Source organism: Eptesicus fuscus, chromosome 17 (assembly GCF_027574615.1).
Source record: "Eptesicus fuscus isolate TK198812 chromosome 17, DD_ASM_mEF_20220401, whole genome shotgun sequence".
Lineage (NCBI taxonomy): Eukaryota > Metazoa > Chordata > Mammalia > Chiroptera > Vespertilionidae > Eptesicus > Eptesicus fuscus.
The window spans coordinates 43,770,544-43,793,215 of NC_072489.1; the positions used below are offsets into that span (position 1 = coordinate 43,770,544).

The 22,672-nt window shown below is 43.4% G+C and overlaps 1 protein-coding gene across 1 annotated transcript in view; it reads right to left on the reverse strand.

Moving 5' to 3' along the window:
• Positions 1–668: 668 nt before the first annotated feature.
• The window catches only part of ARMH3 (armadillo like helical domain containing 3), a 157,707-nt gene continuing 135,703 nt past the window's right edge, over positions 669–22,672 (reverse strand). The window contains exons 25-26 of the mRNA XM_008144221.3: positions 4,475–4,591; positions 669–2,285 (exon numbers count right to left, since the gene is read on the reverse strand). Of these exons, the coding sequence (XP_008142443.1) occupies positions 2,193–2,285; positions 4,475–4,591 (210 nt within the window). The 3' untranslated portion in view covers positions 669–2,192. The remainder of the gene's footprint in view (positions 2,286–4,474; positions 4,592–22,672) is intronic.

The window sequence follows — 22,672 nt, forward strand, 5'->3', positions numbered from 1 at the left end:
GTTTAGACCAAAAGCTTCTGCTAAAATGACCCCAACACATTTAATTTCTTCAATTGGATTTAATTTCCAAGCATTTGATTCAATTAACCCAGCAGGAATTATGGGGGGAGACGAGGCATGAAAAGGGGACAAGCAACCAAAGGAAAGACTGTCTTTGGGAGCAATGTCCTGCTCCTGGCGCTCCCCTGGCTCTGGAGGGTCCTCCTAGACCTGGCCCAGACACTGGGGAATGGAGAGAGCATGGGCAGCTTGCTTTGGAGTTCAGTTCTAGGAGGGGATGGACTTCCTGTTTAGAGTTCTTAGAATAAGGTGTATAGGCCAGAGATGGATGGGCCTTTACAATGGAATCCTTCATTACTTCATGCCCTTGACCTGCACTTACTCACTTCATAGGAAGGACTAGCAGGAGTCCCTAATGGGCTGGCTGTCCTCCTCAATACCGAGTTTGGAGATAAGGGGGCATTCTTCTCCCCCTTTCCACCCAAAGGACTTCTTTGAACTGAATTTGCTTCCTCTGTGGCCAGGAGACTCCAGAGGAGAGTCTATAAGGATATGCAGGGCCCCCATAGCCAAATGGGACCAGTACCTGGAAGATTACCTCAACTTTGTATTTGAGAAATGAGTTCTGGGTAAGGGGTCAAGGAAAAAGAAAGACACTAAAACGACTGTCCCATACAAATCAATTTTTAATCATTTCAGCTTGCCACCAGCTTCCAGCTCCAGTTCCACTAAATGCCCCAGGTTGAGCTATCCATCTAGTGAGCAGAGGGGACCCAGCTGCTGATCTCTTAATCTACACCTGTCCATGGCAGCATGTTGGTGGATTCTCTGGTACTAGTGCATATCTGCTCAATGCTGGAGGCAGAACCCTGGTGCCAAGGCGGGGGTGGGGGTGAGGGGCAAGTATCCCTCCCCTGAAGTTTAAGTGGAACGGTAGCCAGAGAGGTCCCTGTACTTACTCCTAGACTCTTGCTGTGCTGCTTGCTCCCTGCCATCCTGAGGCTTTAGGAAGTGTTTTAGAAAGCGAGGATCTCAAAGCAGCAGCTACTGAGGAGGCAGCTGTTGGGTAGGGAAAGCCTACAGTAGTCCTATGGAGGCCGTTCAGAGGAGGAATCACAAGCCAAATTCTCCAATGTCGAGTCTTGCCTGTGGCTCCACCCACAAAGTGGGTAGACAGAGTGGCCTCTCCATGATGCTCACCTGGCCTCTTTCAGATGGAGGGTACTGTGCCCCCAGCAGATTCTCTCTGTCCTAGGCACCAAACCACTTTAGAAACAGATCCCTCCCCAGAGGAAATTCTCAGGCAGGCTGGATGTAAACAACAGCCGGCTGAGGGGGTGGAACACGTGGAGGGAGCTAGGCAGAGGCAGGCAAGACTCCCAGAGGAGGGGTGGCTAGGGAGGTGGGGAGGCTGCTGGAAAAGGAACCAGCAAAGTAGGCACCTGAGGGCTCCAGAAAACCTGTCAATGTTTATTTCACACAAACATCCTAAAGACAGTTTAAACCAGATTTGGAAATGAAAAGCTAAAGTTGTGACCCTAAAGTGCTGATGAGTCAATGGGTGGGAGACAGGGGAAAGGTAACAGGTACTCCTGGTACCAAGAATCAAATCCAGAAAGTGATGGCTGGACAGCAGAGCACTGGGTGGATTCTAATCTTCAGTCTCCCAGATAAGTCAGTTTTGGATTTAGAAAACCCTGCCCGAAGCCTGAGTTAAGAGTCCTAATGACTGGACAGAGTGACAGCGGGACAGAGGAGACAGATTTCAAGTCCAGCTGAGCCCCAGGCCAAAGGAAGCAGAACTGGTTCCACCTACATCTGAGAGTTGTCTGTTTTCAGAAGCCTTGGAAAGCCCTTGATCCTCAGGGTATTGGCATCACCCTAAGGCTTGCCCCAACAGCGCCTGAAAATTAGTCAGTAGCCTCAACTTGTAGTCGCAACTGGAAATGTGAAGGGATGTCCAGGGAGCCCTCTCTCTGTGCCCACCCACCCTGCCCCAAATAAGATTATCCCTGGCTTGCCCCTTCTGGCCCCTGCTGTCCAAGCTCCCCTGAAGCATGGCCTTCACCCAGAGAACTGGGTGTCTGTGTTGTTCTCCAACCTTGGGGACAGCCCCCTCTCCTCTGACTCCCCCTCCAGCCCAGAAGCCTCATGGGTAAGGGCAGTCAGTGGCTGCTCAGGTTGGCGTGGTCTCAGGAGATAGTGGAGAACTCCTTGAGCAGGACTTCCTGGCTGAGTGTGTGGAAGGCCAGGTTTCTCCGGACGTTGGTGCTAATGGATCGAACCTGGGAAAGTGGGCGAGGTAGGAAGGAGGACACAGGCAGAGAGAAAAGAGGAGAGAGTTGTTACAAACAGTAGAGGGCAGTGTTTGAGGCACAAGGCCAAGATTCAGTGCTAGAAGTTTCTCTCAGGAAATAAACCCTTAATAGCTATCATCCCTGCAGGCAAATGAGCAAACAGCTCGGTGATAGGGAGGAGAAGAGGATCTGAGCACCTAAAGTGGTAGAAGCAAGCACAGACAAGGAAGGACAGGGCAGGCCTTTGTCCTTGCCTCGGCCTTGCACAAGGGTGATGGAGGAGAAACTGATGCTAGTGGACTCACACTCTGGAACTGCCTCCTTTTGAATGCATTTCTAGTCTTCTCACTCTCCCTTTGTATTTATCTCCTTTTTTGGGTTGGGAAGAACGTTTACAGATGCAGGCCTTGTCTGGCATAGATGATAGAAGTATGATCCAAGGAGGCCAATGACCAGGATCAGGCCATATGGCTAGTGAGTCCCAGGCCTGGGGCAGAACCTAGGTTTCTTAATTCCTAATCCAGCACTCTTTCCATACCACAAATATGCGCTCCTACTTTAGAGGAAAGTCTGGAGTGTACCCTTGCTGTGTCTCTCCTGCTCACCTCACATGTTTCCTACCCACAGACCCAGAACCTTGCAGGAAGTGGTGCCTGTGTTAGCAGGGGAAAAGATCTATGGAAAAGGGGTCAGAGGGCCAAGTTCCCTACTCTGAGCGCATTCTAAGAGGAATCCAGCAGACTCTGGAAGGAGATCCATTCATAGGAAATAGATGTGAATGTTGTATGAGAGAAAGGGGGAGGAGGGAGGAAGGAGAAAAAGAGTGCGTAACTCTGCTGGGCCCCAAAGTCCAGGGAGTTTTCCTTCAATTTCTGCTTTGCTATGGGAAAGATAATGCAGTCGTCAGGCTGGGAGCAGAGGAAAAGGCGGCATGGCAAACAGCAAGCAGCTAAAGCTCATTAGCTCCAAACCCTACCAGACTGTCTCTGCTCCCCTATGCCAGAGGTACAGGTATAAGGAGAGTTGAAAAGGTAGCAGTTAGTGTCAAAGAGCCTTGAGATAGAGTTCCTCTAATGCTCTCCTCCACAACCATCTTCATCTCCCAATAACTTAGTCTCTTTCTTAAGTCTTGGACCCCAGTAATTCCCCCACATCACCTTAAAGACTTGCCAACTACCCCATACAAATACTCCATTTCCTTACACTAAAGGCTTCCCTTTTACCAGCTAACTCAACCCAGAGTATGTCTTCCTCACCCCGGGGAAGTCCAAAATCCTGGAAATGTCAAGTTGGGCTGTGTTTAGTTCAAGATAGATGAGCTAAAATCCAGTATCTTCATCTTGGACTCAGCAGAGAGCAGTAAAAGCTGGGCTGATGCAATTTCTGCCTAGCAGTGAGAGGTCTGAGGACATGGGAAGTAGGTACAGAGGCCTGTGTGTCCTGGGCTCAGCCCCCAGCCGGGATGTTCATGTGCAACCAGGCAGGCGGAGTGGCAGGACTACAGGGAGGCTGAGCTTTTCCTGAGAGTAGCTCTGAGCACTGTGCAGGAGAGGGACCATCAACAGGGAGAGGCCAGTTCTGTGAAGAGATGCTGACTGGGAGGTGGAGTAGGAGGCAGAGCAAATGCTCACTGCTCCAGGTGGCCATGGATGGAGGCTGTAGGAAGCTGAGTGATTGGAAAGTGGGAGTGGGGACAGAGAGTGAAGACTGGAGAACTAGGTTTGGGGTGGGGGCGGGGGAGACACTCAGACCAGGAACCAGTTAGGAATTTAGGAACTGACTGCATAAGGAGGAGAAGAATCAATTATTCTCATTAGTTGCTCTCTAGACAGGATAAGGAGTAATGAGCCAGAGGTGCCACTGGGAGCACATGTCAAACCCCAGGCCCAGCTGAAGCTGTACAAGGGCTGTCTCTATGGCTGCAGAAGAGAGGTGGGCAATGCTGTCTCAGGCTTCTCGCCCTTCCCAACCTGGCACCAGCACCCTGGGGAATATCTTCTCTCACTGCCTGGTCCTGCGCTTCTTTGGGAGAGCAGTTTGCACACCCCTTAAGTCTTATTTCATCAGCCTTTGGAATACTGCGGTTGTTCTCTAGATGCTCAGCTGCAGAGTAGAACCCAGTGGTTGGGAAAGGGTCCCCAGAGGACACAGATAGAGATGGAGCAGGGCAGACTTACCAGCTCTTTGAAGAAGGCAGCTTCCTTGTGCTGTTCCGAATAGCGCTCATACTGGTCCAGGCCATCCTGCAGCTTCAGTGTGAGTGTGTCATAGTTGGCTCGTACTACCTCCAGCACCTGGGGAGGTCAAGAGCCAGGCAGGGCTTAGTACAGGCAAACCCTAGGTTACATGGCCCCATGCATGCCCCTCCTGCTGCCCTACTGCACTGCTCAGTACTTAACACGCCCCCCCCCCAAAAAAAAAAAAATCCCTAAACATGGGGAGCAATTCCTCAGGATTTTGGGATCACATTCTAATCTCTTCCATTCCCCACTTTTTCTGACTAGTCCAGCCTGGCCACCAAGGCTATTTACTCTGGGTATGGTAAAAGAGCATGAAAGAAGTGACAGAATAGTGAGCTTCTAAGCTCACCAATGTCCCCATACCAGAAATGTGTTCTCAGCCACATCCTGCAGCTTTCTCTGGCCAGGTTGCCACAGCAGCTCCGTAAGACTTTGCCAATGTATCCTTCCTTTTTCCTTTTTGGGAACCATATTTCTTCAGTTCTGGGATGTTCCTTAGCACCATCTGCCACTTGTTTTCATCTCTCAATGCCAACTCAGTCTTCCTATCTATTGCCTAGATCGAACTTTTGGGTATCCCAACTTTGGGGTGTAGAGAACACTTTCTAGACTAAGCTAGAGGTAACCTCATCTTTTGTTCTGATGAGTGGGTCTCTCCCCCATCATTCCTCTCTCTGACTTCCTATGGTAGGGATTCAGACTCAACTGACTCCAGGAACCTTGGATCTCTGTTGTTCCAAAAGGAAGGGACTATCATAGCTGGTCCTGATGTGACTTCAGTTTATAAGACCATGAATTAAAGGCAAGGACAATTAGGAAGAGAGGCACTACATCAAATTAGAAGAAATGAGCTGGGCAGAAAGGAGAGACCAGGAGAGGAAGTGACTGTTCACTCTGGCAATCTGGGTGGTAGCTATTTTGCAACTTGATCCGACCTGGGAGGGAAGTCTATGATGTCATGGAGAGCTCCCAGCTCAGTAGGAAGCTTAGGAGAATGAGTAATGAAGGAGGCTTAGCTCTAACAGCAGATAAGGGTGAAGGGGATAAGCTAGAGTCTGGACTGGTCAGAGGGATCAAGGATAAACCCCTGAAGGGCGCAAAGGTGCCTCTGAGCTGTTCTCAGCAATTCAGTCTTGTGCCAGGGCAGACTTCATTTGGTAGCAAACACTTCTGCCTGCCAAGAATTCCTGAGGGGAGAGTATGGATGGAGAACGTGGGGAAGGCTGTGTCCCCGAGTTTGGGGGGAAGGGACAGCTAGGACAAAAGTCTGGCCCAGGCTCTAGGATCACTACTCCAGAACTCCTCAGGTGATTTTGCCGGTGTATCCCAAGACCCCAGGCTGGCTCTCTTGCTTCAAATTCCATTTGAAAGCTCTGACAGGAGGAGGACCAGTCCCCAGCAATGGCAACCACCCACAAAGTAACCTGGTCCTTTAATACACCTGGGCTGTGTTCTTGGCTGGAATAGCTACAGCCAAGGTCTTGGCTCAGAAGTGAATGGCTCAAGTCTGGAAAAAGGCAGAACGCCTCCAAGATGGAACCAGCCCCCAGAAACCAGGCAGAATAGAAGAATACATGCTGCCCAAACCCTGAACAATGGCAGCCTCAGCAGCATGGCCTCAGCCTTTCCTGAAGGGTGTCAGTTGCCAAAAGGCAAATACCATGCTAAAGCCAATGTCTGAGAAGGTGAGGGTGTCAAGAGAAGCTCCATCCCAAGAGCCTCACACCTCAGGCAAGGCTGCCTTGATCACCTGGACTTTCTCTTCCTGCCAGGGCAGAATGGAAGCTCTATCTCACCCAGAACAGGGATTTCTCCTTTCCCAGTAAAGCTGGCATTTGCCAGAACAGCTTCATTCAGTTTCTTGCAGGGAGGTGAAAGCAAAGAAGGCCCCTGCACTGCCAGCCCCTTGGGAGAAAACCACAGGCCTTGTTGGACTTAGTGCATGACCCCAGCTCTCCTCTGTCCAGACCTTATTTCTTTTCTTTTTTTTTAAATATATTTTTTATTGATTTTTTACAGAGAGGAAGAGAGAGGGATAGAGAGTTAGAAACATCGATGAGAGAGAAACATCGATCAGCTGCCTCTTGCACATCCCCTACTGGGGATGTGCCCGCAACCAAGGTACATGCCCTTGACCGGAATCGAACCCGGGACCCTTGAGTCCGCAGGCCGACGCTCTATCCACTGAGCCAAACCGGTTTCGGCCAGACCTTATTTCTTTTTGTCCTCTTTTACCCACGGGAAAGTTGCCCTTCAGTTCACCCAGCCTTTGCCATCTCCTGCCCTCATCATTTCTCTGAAATTCCTAAAAGAAGACATTCTAAGCTCAAGTCAGGGCTCTAGCCCATTCGGGACTTTGGAGCACTGGGTACTTTCCTCGTTTGGGACTTTGCCTTCTGTAACTCCAGACTTTAGGAACATGTCTCATTTGGACCTCACACTCAACAATGGCCTGGGACGTGGCAAAGGCAGCACTTAGTCAGAGGGCAACCTCCAGTGCCCTTGTGCCTAACGACCTTAGGTTTTACCATAATTTTCAGCCTTGGTCTCTGGCTTCCTGGCCTCATCCTGGCTGAGATCCCTCCCTAATCCATCTTCCAAGTACAAGCCTACCTTCTTTTTTTTTTTTTTTTTTTTTTAAATATATTTTATTGATTCTTTACAGAGAGGAAGAGAGAGGGATAGAGAGTTAGAAACATCGATGAGAGAGAAACATCGATCAGCTGCCTCTTGCACACCCCCTACTGGGGATGTGCCCGCAACCAAGGTACATGCCCTTGACCGGAATCGAACCTGGGACCTTTCAGTCCGCAGGCCGACGCTCTATCCACTGAGCCAAACCGGTTTCGGCACAAGCCTACCTTCTATCATCAGCTGTTGGGCTTGCAGGTTTCCTAGAACCATGCTCACCACCTCAGCTCAAAGTAGCTCCAAAGTCAGTAAATCACCTGTAAGCCACGTGCTCTCTAAGGAGTCCATACCCCTCCCGACCCCCGAGACCCTCACTAGACAGAAATGGGGGTCCTGGCAAGAGGCCTGATAGAATGGAACTGGTAGTCCCACTCTTACTATAGGATCTCAGATAATTCACTTAACCTCTTGGAGCCTTAGCTCTTCTTTCTATAAAATGGAACTTGAATTTATCTTCCTAAAATGAGATGGGAATAAAATTTTGAGTTCTTAAAAGTAACATACAATTGATGGAAACATTCTCCTTTGCTGCTGTCTTCACGGTAGAAGTTATTTCCCATTATGAAGGCTCTGTTTTTAAAAATGGGGCACATGCTCTTGAATAGACTGTGAGGAATGTCTATTGTGTGTGCCAGAGGGAGGGTGTGAGTTTGTCTGAAATTTAGTCAGCAATTTGAACTAACTTCGTGCACTGGGACCAGTTTTAATACTGATTAAGAAGGTTAAGTGAATTATCTGATAATAAACAACTACCTGGAGAGCTCTTGGGACTCAAGAGTAACTGTCTTCACAGCCCGTTTCAAACTATCTCAATGACCCTATGTGCATAAATCATTCTTCATCACAAAGGAACATCTTCTGGATTCAAGTGGAAGATACAAATGGCCTCAGTTTAGGGAAGAACAAACTGGGGAACGGGGTGAACCTAAACCCCTCCTGTGAGGTCTCTTGAGGGGAAGGGCATGACATAGGCGTTAAGGTCAGAGAGACCTGAATTTTGGTCCCATCGACCACTAATTAGCTATGTAAACACATAACTTAATGTCTTGGAGCCTCAGTTTTCTTATCTGCGAAATGGAGATAACACTCCCTCATAAGGCTGATGTGAGAATGAAAAGAGATGATTGTCCAATGTCTGGCACATAATGAGTAGTCAATAAATGGTTATTAATTTTATGATGAAAGCTTCTTTCTGGTGACAATGAAGCATTTGGAAGTTCTGCTTATCCCCAGATAGAGTTAACCATAAGCTGGGAGCTAGGGCCTTGCACATCTTCATTCAGGATATGGCAGATTCTGGTGAGGAGAAAATCTACTTTCTCTGTTCAACATGAAAGCAGGCTTCCCATAATGACCACACTGTCCTGAGTTAACTGGCAATGTATCAGTGAGAAGTCAGAGAATACCCAACCTTACCAATCTTGGTAGTGCAAAGGGATACAAGTTATACTGAAGAAAAACTGATCAGAAATACCCACAGAGGCCAGCCTTGCATCGTACAGATTCTGAGGCTCTTGGTGTCATCAGGAACAGGAAGGAAAGCGGTCCCAGTGCACGAAGTTAGTTCAAATTGCTGACTAAATTTCAGACAAACTCACACCCTCCCCTTAGCACACACAACAGACATTCCTCACAGTCTATTCAAGAGCCTCTGCCCCATTTTTTAAGACAGAGCCTTCAAAATGGGAAATAACTTCTACCCTGAAGACAGCAGCAAAGGAGAACAGTCAAGTTGGTAAAGTTCCTGGCAATGGCTATCCAGCCTTGATGTCAGAGAGGCTTTGTCCTGTGCCTGAAAAATTGCTTAATTTCAAATCACTGTTGGACTGAATTCCCAGCAGAATGAGAATTAGGGGACAGCTAAGGAAAAGGATGTGACCTGACAGCAAGCTTGTGTCATTACCTTCTTCTCAGTTTGAACACACCTCACAAGGGCATTTCAGAATGGATCAAACCTGGTTTTTAAGAAATGAAAACTATGGATTGTGTATTTTGGGAGTAAAGTAACATTATTTCCCATCCTTTTAACCTTTTGCTCATCCTTTCTCCCCCCCCACCCCCATTGATTTCATAGAGGAAAGGAGATAGATAGAAACATCAATGATGAGAGAGAATCATAAATTGGCTGCCACCTGCACTCCCCCTACTGGGGTGGGGGGATCGAGCCCACAACCTAGGCATGTGTCCTTGGCCAGAATCAAACCTGAGACCCCTTCAGTCTGCAGGCCGACGCTATATCCCCTGAGCCAAACCGGCTAGGGCTGCTCATCCTTTTTGTAGGATTTATTTTCAGCATGAGAGCTGAGCCTGAACAATCTGCCCTTGAGGCGGAGCCTAAACCGTCAGTGCCAGAGTCACAGACCTGTCAGAGGTAATGGCGGTCCCCACAGCTGCCGTCTCAGGGGCCCTGCTCGCTGATGGAGAATCTTGCCTTCAGAATTAGCTGACACAGTAATGTAAAGTGGACGAGGTGGTAGACAAAATAGAAGAGACCTTGGATTCCGTCCTTTTCCCTGTCTTAAAGGTGTGATGTGATTTCAACCTGGCTGCCTATTCACTGGTTAGTTTTGCAGCTGACTCCAATCCACAGTTAGTGTTACTGGCTGAACCCTATTATGTGCTTACATCTGTGGGTATGCCCTTCATGGTGTTTTTTCTTGATTCCCCATTTTGCTTGTTAGCTCCTTAAAGGCAGGACATAGCTCTGAGGGCTTTAGAAACTATCAAGAGTGCTGAGAACAGTGCTGGGTGTACTGTAATGTCCTAACTCTAATCTTATTGTGTGACCTTGATGAGAGATTCCTTTCCTTTTTGGTTGGGCCTGAGTGTTACTAAATTAGTCTACAACTATGATGAATGTTTACTGTTTCTTAGGACTCTGTTAGGTGCTATGAAAAATCTATAATGTAACAGTGGGTCCCTTCCTTCAGAGTGCCGAGAATCAAGCTGTGACACAATTTCAGTGAGGAAATCAATAGTAGTAGCATGTTTGTTTCTCCAGGAGAGGGCCTGCCACTCTGCCTGTCTACAGCTGCTGATGTTTAAACCTTAAAGCAGTGTGTGCTTTCCTCCACAGTATATCCCTCATTGGTAAGCCTGTAAAAGACAGGTCTCTTCCAGGAAGAAAGTCAGGGAGGGGAGCATTTGCTCATTTATGGCAGGAGTTGGAATTTCAGGTCCTAGAAAGCAGTTTTCATGGAGTTATTAAAATGAGATAATAATAGCAGCTAAGGTTATTAGGCACTTTTTGTGTATCAAGCAGTATGCTTGGCACTTTATATATGCATTTCCTTATTTAATCCTCACTATCGGCCCTATATGATAAACATTATCATCCCCATTTTACAGATAAGTAAACTGAGTCTCACCCAACTCCACCCTGCTAGTAAGATATGAGTTCAGGAAGGCTGAATCTAGAACTATACCCTTCAACAATGTTATCTTAAAAATTACTAGCTATTGGTTGAAACTCTTTTTCAGAGTCTAGGCACAACCAGACCCAGTGGTGATCCACCACGGTATTTACTTGGAGAACATCTTTGTAGTGCTTCTTTTTTAATTTAATTGTCACCCAAGGATATGCCTTTCACTGATTCTAGAGAGAGAGGAAAGGTGGAGGGGGAGGGAGAAACATCGATTGGTTGCCTTCCATATACTCCCCAACCAGGGATTGAACTTGCAACCTGGGTATGTGCCCTGACAGGAAATTGAACTGGCGACCTTTCAGTACATGGGTCGATGCTCAACCAACTGAGCCACACTACCAAGGCTTCAGTGCTTCTTGTTTATTTTTAACTAGACCTAAATTTGGAAGAATAAATATGGATTATGGAGGAAGAAGAATTGGCTTTTTCCTTCTCTGTCATCATAATTTCCATTCCAAGCTGTCCAATAACTTAGTTGTAAGAATGCCACTGAGAGCCTGTCCTTAGACTGGTGAAATTATAAGGTTAGGGACAGACCTTTATTGATTCTGGGAGAAAAGAGGGTTGTTGCTCATTGGGAGATCCATAACCAGTTCTGGGGAAGGTCTGGTTTTAGCAAAGTAAAGGAATGTGGGAGGCTATATTAGCTCCCTTCAGAGAAAATGAAAGATCAGAGCTCCAATGTCTCTAGTTTCTTGTGAAGATAACAGAGCATTTCAGCCCTATAACAAATCCAGAGAAGGAAGTTAGGCAATGCCCTGAGTAGGTCATTCTCATTTTCACAGGAAGAGTTATCTTCCTTTGAGTTTGAAGACGGTTACCGTGTAGTAGAGAGAAAAAGATTTCCATCTTCCTGGCTGAGAAAAGGTGTGCTTGACTTTCGTTGTTCCTCCATGGATAACAAGAAGGTGATCTCATTTTGCTTTTACCATAAAAATTGCCTGCAACTACTTGGATCTTCTCCTCTCTGGCAGTCCCATTTGCCACTGACCATTACTGAAGGACTACTCTGTGTTCAGCACTATTTCTTCTAGAGATAGGACATTATGCTGGAGCAACAAATAGTTTAGAGCAGTGGTTCTCAACCTTCCTAATGCCGCGACCCTTTAATACAGTTCCTCATGTTGTGGTGACCCCCAACCATAAAATTATTTTTGTTGCTACTTCATAACTGTAATTTTGCTACTGTTATGAATCGTAATGTAAATATCTGTGTTTTCCGATGGTCTCAGGCGACCCTGTTGAGAGTCATGGTATGGAGAGCAAAACTGATTATTCAGACTTTGGTTCTGTGGGCACATGGATAGGTTTGTCCCAAATCTGGAATAATTGTAAGGGACGAACATCACTTCCCAACAACTTTCTATGGAACAAAATCTTTAATTATTTTTTTCATCATCAGCCTGCAGAATAAGCAGTAACCACTCAGCTTCCTCTAATTGATGGGAGAGAGAAGCAAAGGCAACGTTTAGACTTATGCCTGGTGGTGCTCGTCTGTGGTTTCAGAGCTTGATCTCTCAAGCTGTACTTTCCTGCCTTGTGGAAGAAATGGGGCCAAAAAATCATCCTCTCTAACTAGTGAATAAATATCTGAAATAGATCACATGGCAGTGGGATTATCATGAAAAATCATTTAAAAGCCTTCATCTTCTTTCTTCCTTTAAACTACTATGTCTGTTTCAAATCATCCAGGGATTATTTTTTCTATGATTAGGGAGCTGGCTAGATTACAAGTAGAAGAGAAGAGCATGGAAAGTTGGCCCTGAGGTAGGAGCCTTCATGTAGAAGGGATTCGTTGAATCATTTTAACACCCATCCACCCAAGCCTGGAGATCACCTGACAGCTGTGGCTAAAGAAGCCCAATAGATTAAAGACCTCTGAATTTCAAGCCTCTAAATGGGTATTAAGTAATTAAAATAGCAACCCAAACCAGATTTTGCTGATAATGAATTTGGAGTGGTCTATAAAGTTTTGTTGGTGGTTTATACCAACTAGGACAGTGGTCGGCAAACTAGCCACATGCGGCTCTTTGGCCCCTTGAGTGTGGCTCTTCCACAAAATACCACGGCCTCGACGAGTCTATTTTGAAGAAGTGGCATTAGAAGAAGTTTAAGTTTAAAAAATTTGGCTCTCAAAAGAAATTTCAATCGTTGTACTGTTGATATTTGGCTCTGTTAACTAATGAGTTTGCTGACCACTGAACTAGGACAAGGATGAGCAGGGTCTTCACCTGCTACTGGTGGAAACTGAGAATCCCTGGAGCTCTGAGGACCTGGAAATCATTGAAGCTCAAACATCAAGCCAGCCTTTACCCAATTACCTTCCCAGCTCTCCATAGATCATGCCTGCCATTTCCTAGAAGTGAATTGGATTTCCTTGAAAGTTTGTTCTCTAAGACACCAAGTTTGGCCTGTAAACTCAGGAACATGCCCCAAGTTAGACTAGGCTGCCAGTACAGGAAGAACCCTGGATGAGGATTAAGAACCCTGGATGTTTTATAATTCCAGCCTTTTTCTTTGGGTAGTTTACAGTCTTTCTGGACATCTGTTTCTTCATACGTGAAATGAGGGCCATGAATTAGGTAGGTGCTTTCAAAGGTTCCTTGCAAAACTATTATTTCTATGATTTTATCCCTATGGTAACACTTTGCCAAAAAGAAGTATGGTTGCCTTCCATGTCATTATCCTCAAATATTAGTGTAATTCCATACCCTCCTGGCCACCATTTAACCACCTGATTCAACTTATTTGAATACATCAAATACTTTCTCTTTTCATTTTTCTTCTTTGTTCTCATAGCCTGCATTCATTTGGCACCTTTGTATTTGCTCGATGCTATCACTTATATTTTTATGTTTATTTTATATATCATCTCTCTTTTCAAAATATGTTTTTATTGATTTTAGAGAGGAAGGGAGAGGGGGAGAGAGAAGCATGGATGTGAGAGAAACTTCATTCGGATGGCTCATGCACGCCCCCTACTGGGGATTGAGGCCACCATAGACATGTGCCCTGACCAGGAATACAACAGGTGGCCTTTTGGTGCATTGGGACAAAGCTCAACCAACTGAGCCATATCAGTTATGGCATATATTATCTCTAAACTTCATATTATTATTAGAAAATATTATGGACAATAATGATGACTATTTTACAGATAAAGAAACGAAAGCTCAGACAGATCAAGGTCATATAACTAGTAAATGATGGTTTTTTTGAGCCCAGGTTTCTGATTCCATAGCCTCTTTTCCATTACCTCCCACTATAATCTTCTTGCTACTAGTGTGTTCCATGTTTATTTCCTATTTTATAATAAGTCTCAGTAAGTTTCTCTATTGTTATCTTGTGGTTTCCATCCTCGTTTGGCAGCCTCGCAGAGAAGGCCATACATGTTGTCTGGACTGGGAGAGGGTCGATGGCAGCCTTAAATAATCTCCCCTGATAGGTTATACTGAAGATGTCAGATCAAACTGAGAAGAAGGTAATGACACAAGCTTGCTGTCAGGTCACATCCTTTTCCTTAGCTGTCCCCTAATTCTCATTCTGCTGGGAATTCAGTCCAACAGCAATTCAGACTAAGCAATTTTTCAGGCACATGGCAAAGCCCTCTCACATCAAGGTTGTACAGCCACTGTCAGGAACTTTTCCAAATTTAAAACTGAGGAAAGAAGATATTTGACTCTTTTAAGCAAAAAATAATAGCAATGTACTGTGAAATTTATAACAAACCTTGAAGAAAATTGTATGACAACACTAGTACAAAGGACAGAAGGGGGACAAATGGAAATAAACTATTGCAAGGTTATTATATGTTACATGAAGTCATATATGTTACATGAACATAATTTTGAAAGTATATTGCGATAAGTTTAAAGATGCATATTATAAGCTCTAGAGCAAACACTAAAAAAATAAATGAAGAGGTATAGCTAAAAAGCCAATAGTGGACATAAAATGGAGTACTAAAAAGTATACTCAATTAATCCAAGAGAAAGCAGAAAAACAAAAGAATAAAGAACAGATGGGAGAAATAGAAAAAAAAAAGGCAGATTTTTAACTCAGCCATATTGATAAATTAAATGTAACACTCTAATTAAAAGGCAGAGATTGTTAAACTAGATATAAAATCACAACTCAACTATGGGCTGTCTAAAAGAAATCCATGTAAAATATAAAGACAGATATGTTGAAAGTAAAAAAGAGATAAAAAGATATGTTATAAAACACTAATTGAAAGAAAGTCGATTTACTACATTAATATATGACAAAGGAGACTTCAAAACAAGGAATTTATCAGGAATAATGAGTGAAATTTCATAATGATAACGAAACAATATTATTAGTGTCAATTCTCCCCCAGGTTGATCTATAAAGTTAATGTAATTCCAATCAAAATCTTAACAGGCTTTTTTTTTTGCGGTGGTGGTGGTGGTTACATAAATATATTTTATTATATGTTAATTATACCTCAATAAAGTTAAATAAAAAATAAGTCCAGTAAATCATGACTAGTAAAAAAAAAATGCCATGGCAGTAAATTTGTCTTTTCTTTTTTTTTTTCCCAGAGAGCGAAAGGGAGAGGGAGAGAGAAATAGAAACATCAATGATGAGAGAGAATCATGGCTTGGTTGCCTCCTACACATCCCCTACTGGGGATGGAGCCCGAAACCCAGCACTTGCCCAACTGGAATCAAACCATACCCCCTGGTTCATAGGTCAATGCTCAACCACTGACCCACACCAGCTGGGAAAGTTATGTCTTTTTTTTGGTCTTACTATTTCATTTTTGGTTGGGGCAAAAATGATTCAGACTGATATATCAGTCACTCTAAGCTAGGAGTTCTTAGAGTTTCAACAATGTCAAGGATTCCCCTCATTGTACTCCTCCCCTCCACTTCCCTGACAAATGAAATGGACTCTGGGTAGCAATCAACAATGTTTGAAATAATATTCAGCTGGGTACTAGCCACATGAGTTGTTGCTTTTTTTTTTAAGTGAGTGCACTTAAACTGGACTTTCTGACAAAACCATTTGCCAAGCTTAGGGACTTATGCCATGGACAACTAATGAAGATTCTACTTTTGCCTTTTTAATGAAACTGAGGCAGGGATAAAAGATATGGCTCTCCATGTGGAAACTCACTCCAAATAGGGGTCATTAGCCAACCTTTTATGGATTTATAATGAGGCAGTATTTCACCAGGGTACAAGGAGAACAGGGAGGTTTATTTGTCCTCCTTAGGCTTGTAAAGAGTCAGGTGGGGCTATTGTAAGCATGCTAAATATATCACTGAGGGAGGTCTACAGGGAAGCACATAGGCAAAGAGGTCTAAGCAAGAAAGTAGCGATCCTGATTCTTATACCAAGAAGTCCTCAAGGATGGGCAAGTATGAGTTTGTATTTTTATAGCCCCTGGCTTGGCACGCAGCAGATATTTCTGTACTTTTGCATAGAAAAGAAATAATAAAATCTGGGAACTTGAAGCTAGAGCACCCATTATTCGTTGTCTTATTGCACTAACCAAGGACACCCAGAAACAGAGAATTCTCATATCAAAGCAGGATCTGAGATATTCTTGGAAGGCAAGAATTGGTTCTTTTTCAGAACACTTTTTCAAAGTATTTGAAAAAAGAAAAGAAGCCAATAGCACAGGAATTAGAAGAGATAGCAACCTGATAATAAAACCATAGACTTCATTGAGTGAGCATCCCTCTCTGGGTGCTTACAGTGACTTTCTGTCCAAGACAACCTGCATCTCCAGGGCACAGTTATCCAATATATATGTTTGGAAACAAGGACCTAAAAATGGACATAAATCTCTTAAGCTAGAAAAGATAATACCTTTTAAAAGATAACTATTTCCTCTATACTGGCACCCTGCATATAGAACATAGAAGTTTTTTTCCCCCTTTCTATTTTCATCTCATATAGTTCAGGACCAAACACAATTTCAGAACCAATGTAAGTTGGCCAGTTCTCCCTGTCTATCCATGTCTTTCAAGCCTGTTACCAAGGGCTCTCTACTGCCCTGAGATTTATTGATCTGACCGACTGGCTCTGCCCTTCAGCAAGGTGGACCAGATAATGAACCTCACAGTGAGTGATTAGTGAGAGGCCATCAGTTGGTTAAAGGAGTGGTGACAGTGACTTTCTTTAATTTCCCTGGGCAGATGCCCCACCTCTGACTTTATTTGGTTGAAGCCCTAGACGCTCCTTGTGAAGCTTTTCTTTGCACTAATTACAGATCCAACATGCCCAGGTCTTTACCCTGCACAAGCAAGGCATGCAATCACACTAAAAAGCAGCCAGTGTAATGGGGTGGGGAACAGGATACACTAATACCACATCAGGCCTTTTCCTTCTCTACGGTTTATTGCAGTGGGACCACTCTGCCCAGCTCAAACCAAGATGCAGATGTCTTTCTTCTCCCCATGTGAGGTTTCTTTCCTTGGAAACATATCACTTCTCAGGAAGGGAGACAGAAAACACAGTCTCTGCGCCTAATTCACTGGAAATTCAACATAGGGTCTCTGCCTCCCTGCCTAGCCTCACTGATCTGTCCCTCCCTAACAGACAGTTCTTAACAGAAATCCCATCTGTGGGCTCTCTAGTTACCCTTCTAGCTGACTGGGTCATATTTAAAACCGCATTTTTCCTTGGGCAGGATCACTGAGAAAGGTCAAAGTGCTATTATGGTACTTAGCAAAAACACTTTCAATTAACACTTACTAGTATACTGAAGATAAAAGTTTGCATAGGAACACTTCTGATGGCAAACCATGCTTTTCTGAGAACATCTTATACAGTTTTAAGCTACCTCCTTGGGAAGAGGTCTTGATGGAAACAAAACAAAAGTTCCCAAAGATCTATTTGGAAGGAAGGGAGTGGCTAAAATCAAATGGAAGAAGGAAGTCCTACCCGTATATTCTCATCTAATAACTGGGGTATAGGATCTTTCTTAGGTTAAGAAAGCAAGGACTGTTGTCTCCTGTAACCTCTTGAAAAGCTGACAACTACTGGAATTCCTACAACTCCAACACTATTCTTCCTATGCACTGCCAATGATGCTTCACTGGCAATGAAGCCTGACTGAGGAAGACCAGAAGTTTATGTGATGGACATTTCAAAATTCGTACTTAGTTGGAGAAAATGCTGACAGTGGCAGAGAAGAATAAGCTGCGCTCTTCACCAGTGATCTCAGCATTCCTCTAGCTTGGCTCTGGGACATTAATTTTGAGAGTCTTCATTTTGCCTTTTTAAAAAAAACAAAATGGAACTACTACTTTAAAAACTATTAAAATTCAGTGTGCAAAATTTTACATTCTGACTCACATAAGTATATTATCTATTAAAATAAATAAATAAATAAAAACTAAAAAATCACCATGCTCCTTTAGTGTGTAGAAAAGTTTTATTTCTCATTCCTGATATGCTTAGATGGAATAAAGAGACTCTTCTTTCACTGGTATTATAAAGTTATCATACTGTGCCAGGAGCCTCTACTTAGGCATTTCTGCCAAAACTGGCAGCAAACTCTCCAGGCCCCTGTGTTCAGTGCTTTTTTCCCCTCAACTGAATGGGTCCTTCCCAAACCAGGACCTTTCCCAACCTCAGCAATGAGCCCTATTATCTTCACTCTTCCTGTTTCTCCATCCACTTTCCTATCCCTGGCTAGCCTTTTCCTTTAGATCAGTGGTTCTCAACATTTCTAATGCCACGACCCTTTAATACAGTTCCTCATGTTATGGTGACCCCCAACCATAAAATTATTTTCGTTGCTACTTCACAACTGTAATTTTGCTACTGTTATGAATCGTAATGTAAATATCTGTGTTTTCCGATGGTCTTAGGTGACCCTGCTAGTGGTTCTCAACCTGTGGGTCGCAACCCACAGGTTGAGAACCGCTGCTGTAGAACCTAGACCATCGGAAAACACAGATATTTACATTACGATAGTTACACAAATGTTTACATTACAGGCTCTACAGCAGCCATGGTGGAAGCATTCACACACAACGCTACAGAACAGCCCCCTTCCCACCACTCACCCCCTCATATTCCAGTTGTTAAACATTTACTAGCACACCAAGGGCCAACAACTCTGAAGCTGAAGCATTAGGCTCCGTTTTCCTCATAAACCTTGAAGCTCTTAGGATATTTCTCCAAGATCTTCCTGGGCTTTCTCCGAGATGTTCCCAAGTAATGGGTGCCACCCAGGGCCCCTAACAATGTTTGCCCCACACACTAGAGCTCTTCTCTTATTCTTATCTCATTCCTCTCTGGGAAGATAAAGCTGGGTTTCATTAGGATTTGTAAACACAGCAGTTATACTTAGGATTAGGAGAAAATAAAGAAGGGTTAGAAAGACCATTAATAGATGGAAACAATACTTAGCTTCCAATGCAACCTTCACTTATTCAGCTGGGAAGCGTTTCTTGTCTATTTTCCTAATTTACTTTAACCTACTACCCAAAATGAATTATACTCTGCTTTGCCATAATACTTTTGAAGAGATCTTTTGTAATGTACATTATACAGGACTCCTCTGAATCTAATATCCAAAGCTCTAGTGAAAGTGGAGACTTAAAGAAATAATGGGAGATGAAACTTCATAAAATTCCTAATGTAGAAAATTTATGAATTTGGGTACAGTATCCTATGGTCCTTGACATATGGGGAACCTGCAGACCACCTTCTGATCATACCAGAAAATTCCAAGGTATGTATGTAGAGAAATTTTTAGCAGGCCACTTGGTTGAAAGGAACACCAGCTTCAAGATAGATTTGACCCTCTTCAAAACAAAAAGTAGAATGGTGGTTGCCAAAGGTGAGAGATGGGGAGTGGGGGAGTTGTTGTACAATGAGTAGAGTTTCAGTTTCGTGAGATGGAAAGGTTCTAGACAGCCCTAGCCGGTTTGGCTCAGTGGACAGAGCGTTGGTCTGTGGACTGAGGGTTCCCAGGTTCGATTCTGGTCAAGGGCACATGCCCATGTTGCTGGCTCAATCCCCAGTAGGGGGTGTGTAGGAGGCAGCCGATCAATGATTTTCTCTCATCATTGATGTTTCTCTTTCTCTCTCCCACTCCCTTCCTCTCTGAAATCAATAAACATATATTTTTAAAAAGTTCTGGACAGAAATTGCGCTTATATTAACACTACTATACTGTACACTTAAAGATAGTTAAGATGGTAAAATTTATGTGATTTTTAATAAAAATTAAAGTAAAAAAGAGATAGGCTTGCCCTTTAGGTCTTATCACATGCCTAGCATTGAGGCTGGCTCATACCAGGCCCTTGATGAACGCCTGTAAATTGAATGAAAGACAGTGCAATTAGGACAGGGATGAGAGTCAGTGCATTAGGGATTATAGAAACTGTGATAATTTAAATGACTGAATTGTATTTCTAAATCACCCAGCCTCTGGATACCCAGTGACCTGGGGATAAGACTTACAGAAACTCTCAGACTTTTCATTCTTTCTGTCCTTTTTAGGTCCCTGACTTTGAGTACATTTTATAATCTATGCCTCTTTATTTATCCAATTCCTATTCCTCTTCTCTCAAGTCCCAACTCAAGTCTTCTCTCCTCTATCTGGCCTTTCCTGACCACCACAACTTGCAGAGATATTTCTCTAACCTGAACTCACAGATCTTACTACTAGGACTAGTCGGCTATTGACAATAAGTTGCCTTAAGCCATCTCTTGCACTTACTTATTCCATCCTTTGAGAACAAAGGCCCTTTACCATACTTCAGTATCCCTCAAATGCCTAGCACAATCTGAAGCACACAGCAGACACTAAAAGCTAAAATACTGATCCTGAATGAAGGCTGAAGAAAGCAAGAGTAGGCCAATCATTTACTTGCTTTCCAATGGGATATTTCAAAGGAATAAAACTGGTCATGAATGTGACTGAAAGCTTAAGGAATCAGATACTCAGAGAAGGCTTTGACTTGAATCTTAAATTGCCACTATGTACTCTAGATTCAGGGCTCTAGAGAATCTTATGTAAAGTTCTGCTAAGAAGCCTTCTCTTGCCTATAAGGAAATTAGAACTGATATAAATCAATATGTTATACCATTTGTAAATCAAAACAAATAGTGAATAGCCTAAAAGGAGCTTAAAATCCTCAATGGACATTTTTAAAAAATCTAAGGGCTTTTGGGGCAAGGAAAGTATGAGACAGTATTCAAGGCAGCCCAAGTGTCAAAGACTGGTTGAGAATTTTAAGAAAGATGAACCCTCTTCAAGAAAAAAAAAAGGACATATAAATAATTTTAAACACAATTTCAGAGTGTACAATAATTCTCTAAAGCCTAATTTTGAACCTTAGGTTAAGAACCTGTGAAGATTTCATGACAGACCTCTTGAATGTGCGACTCATTTCTAATATTATCTAGCCAATAATAATAAAGTATTTTTCCTAATTTGAAAAGCAAGAATAAAGAAGAGGGAGGAGTATATAAGAGTTTAGGGTAGGCCAGATAGGGAGGAGAACCCCTTGAAGAGCTCTTTCATTTCAACATAGTTCTATAAAGGGAGCATTGCATCATCAAAACAAGATGTCCTTAAAGCAACCAAACCCAAGACTTAGCCTGAAGTCGAGAGTTTCTCTTAAATACTTTCCATCTACATTTATTTAGTACAGACAAAAGGGTCACATTTATGAAACACAGGTTGGTGACTCAGCTATTCTCCTAGGAGAATGAAAATCAGGGTGTAGGCCACTCGTGGGAGGAGAAGCATATCAAATGATTGCCCAGCTAAGGACAGGTCCTTACCAACAAGCCATACTGGGGAGAGAAAGGAACTAAATCTCAGCTGAGGATGGGCAAGGAGCCTGAAGGGCAATTTTTACAAGATGTACTAGAGATAAGCAAACCCAGTAGGAAACAAACTGGGGAGTAGTTTCACAGTTCTTGGAAAAACAAGCTGCATCTTCTCCATAATCTTGATTCATAAAGATATGTGAAATACAAAATGGCCAAATACCCTTATCGAACACCACATAGAAATATTAACTTAAAATGGATCAAAGACTTAAATGTAAGAGCTAAAACTATGTAACTCTTAGATGAAAACATAGGAGAAAAGCTTCATGACATTGCATTTGGTGATGATTTCTTAGATATGACATCAGGTCAGCCAGTCTGGCTCAGTGGTTGAGCATCAACCTATGAACCAGGAGTTCACGGTTTGATTCCCAGTCAGGGCACATGCTGGAGTTGCCGGCTTGATTCTCAGTAGGAAGTGTGCAGGAGGCAGCCAATCAATGATTCTTTATCATCACTGATGTTTCTCTCTCTCTCTCTCTCTCTCTCTCTCTCTCTCTCTCTCTCTCTCTCTTCTTTCCTCTCTGAAATCAATTAAAAAAGTTAAGAAAGGGCAGGTAACAAAAGAATAGAGAAGTAAGACTGCATAAAAATTAAAGTTTTGTGCATCAAGGGACACTGTCAACACAATAAAAAGGCAACTCACAGAATGGGAGAAAATATTTGCAAATCACATATCTGAAGAGGAATTAATATCCAGAATATAGAAAGAACTCCTAGAACTCAATAACAAAAAAACTCAAACAACCCAATTAAAAAATGGGCAAAAGGCTTGAATAGACATTCTACAAAGGAGATATGCAAATGATAAATAAGCACATGAAAAGATACTCAATTTTAATAATGATTAGGGAAATGCAAATCAAAACCACAACGAGATAGCACTTCACACCCATTAGGATGGCTATATATATATCCTACCTAATAATAGATAAATATGCAAATTGACCATACCGCTGACACGCCAATCAGAGCGAGTATGCAAATTAACCCAACCAAGATGGCTACAGCCACAGAGAGCAAGGTTTCCTAAGTAACAGAGGAAGCCAAGCTTTCCACCTGCCCTTGCCAGGCCTAAGCCTCCACTCAAGCTACAAAGTTTCACTTATAGAAGGTAAACAAATTCAAACAGAAATGGCGGCAGAATGGAGCTTGAGAGAGCAGGCCAGGGTTGCCCCGGCAACAGG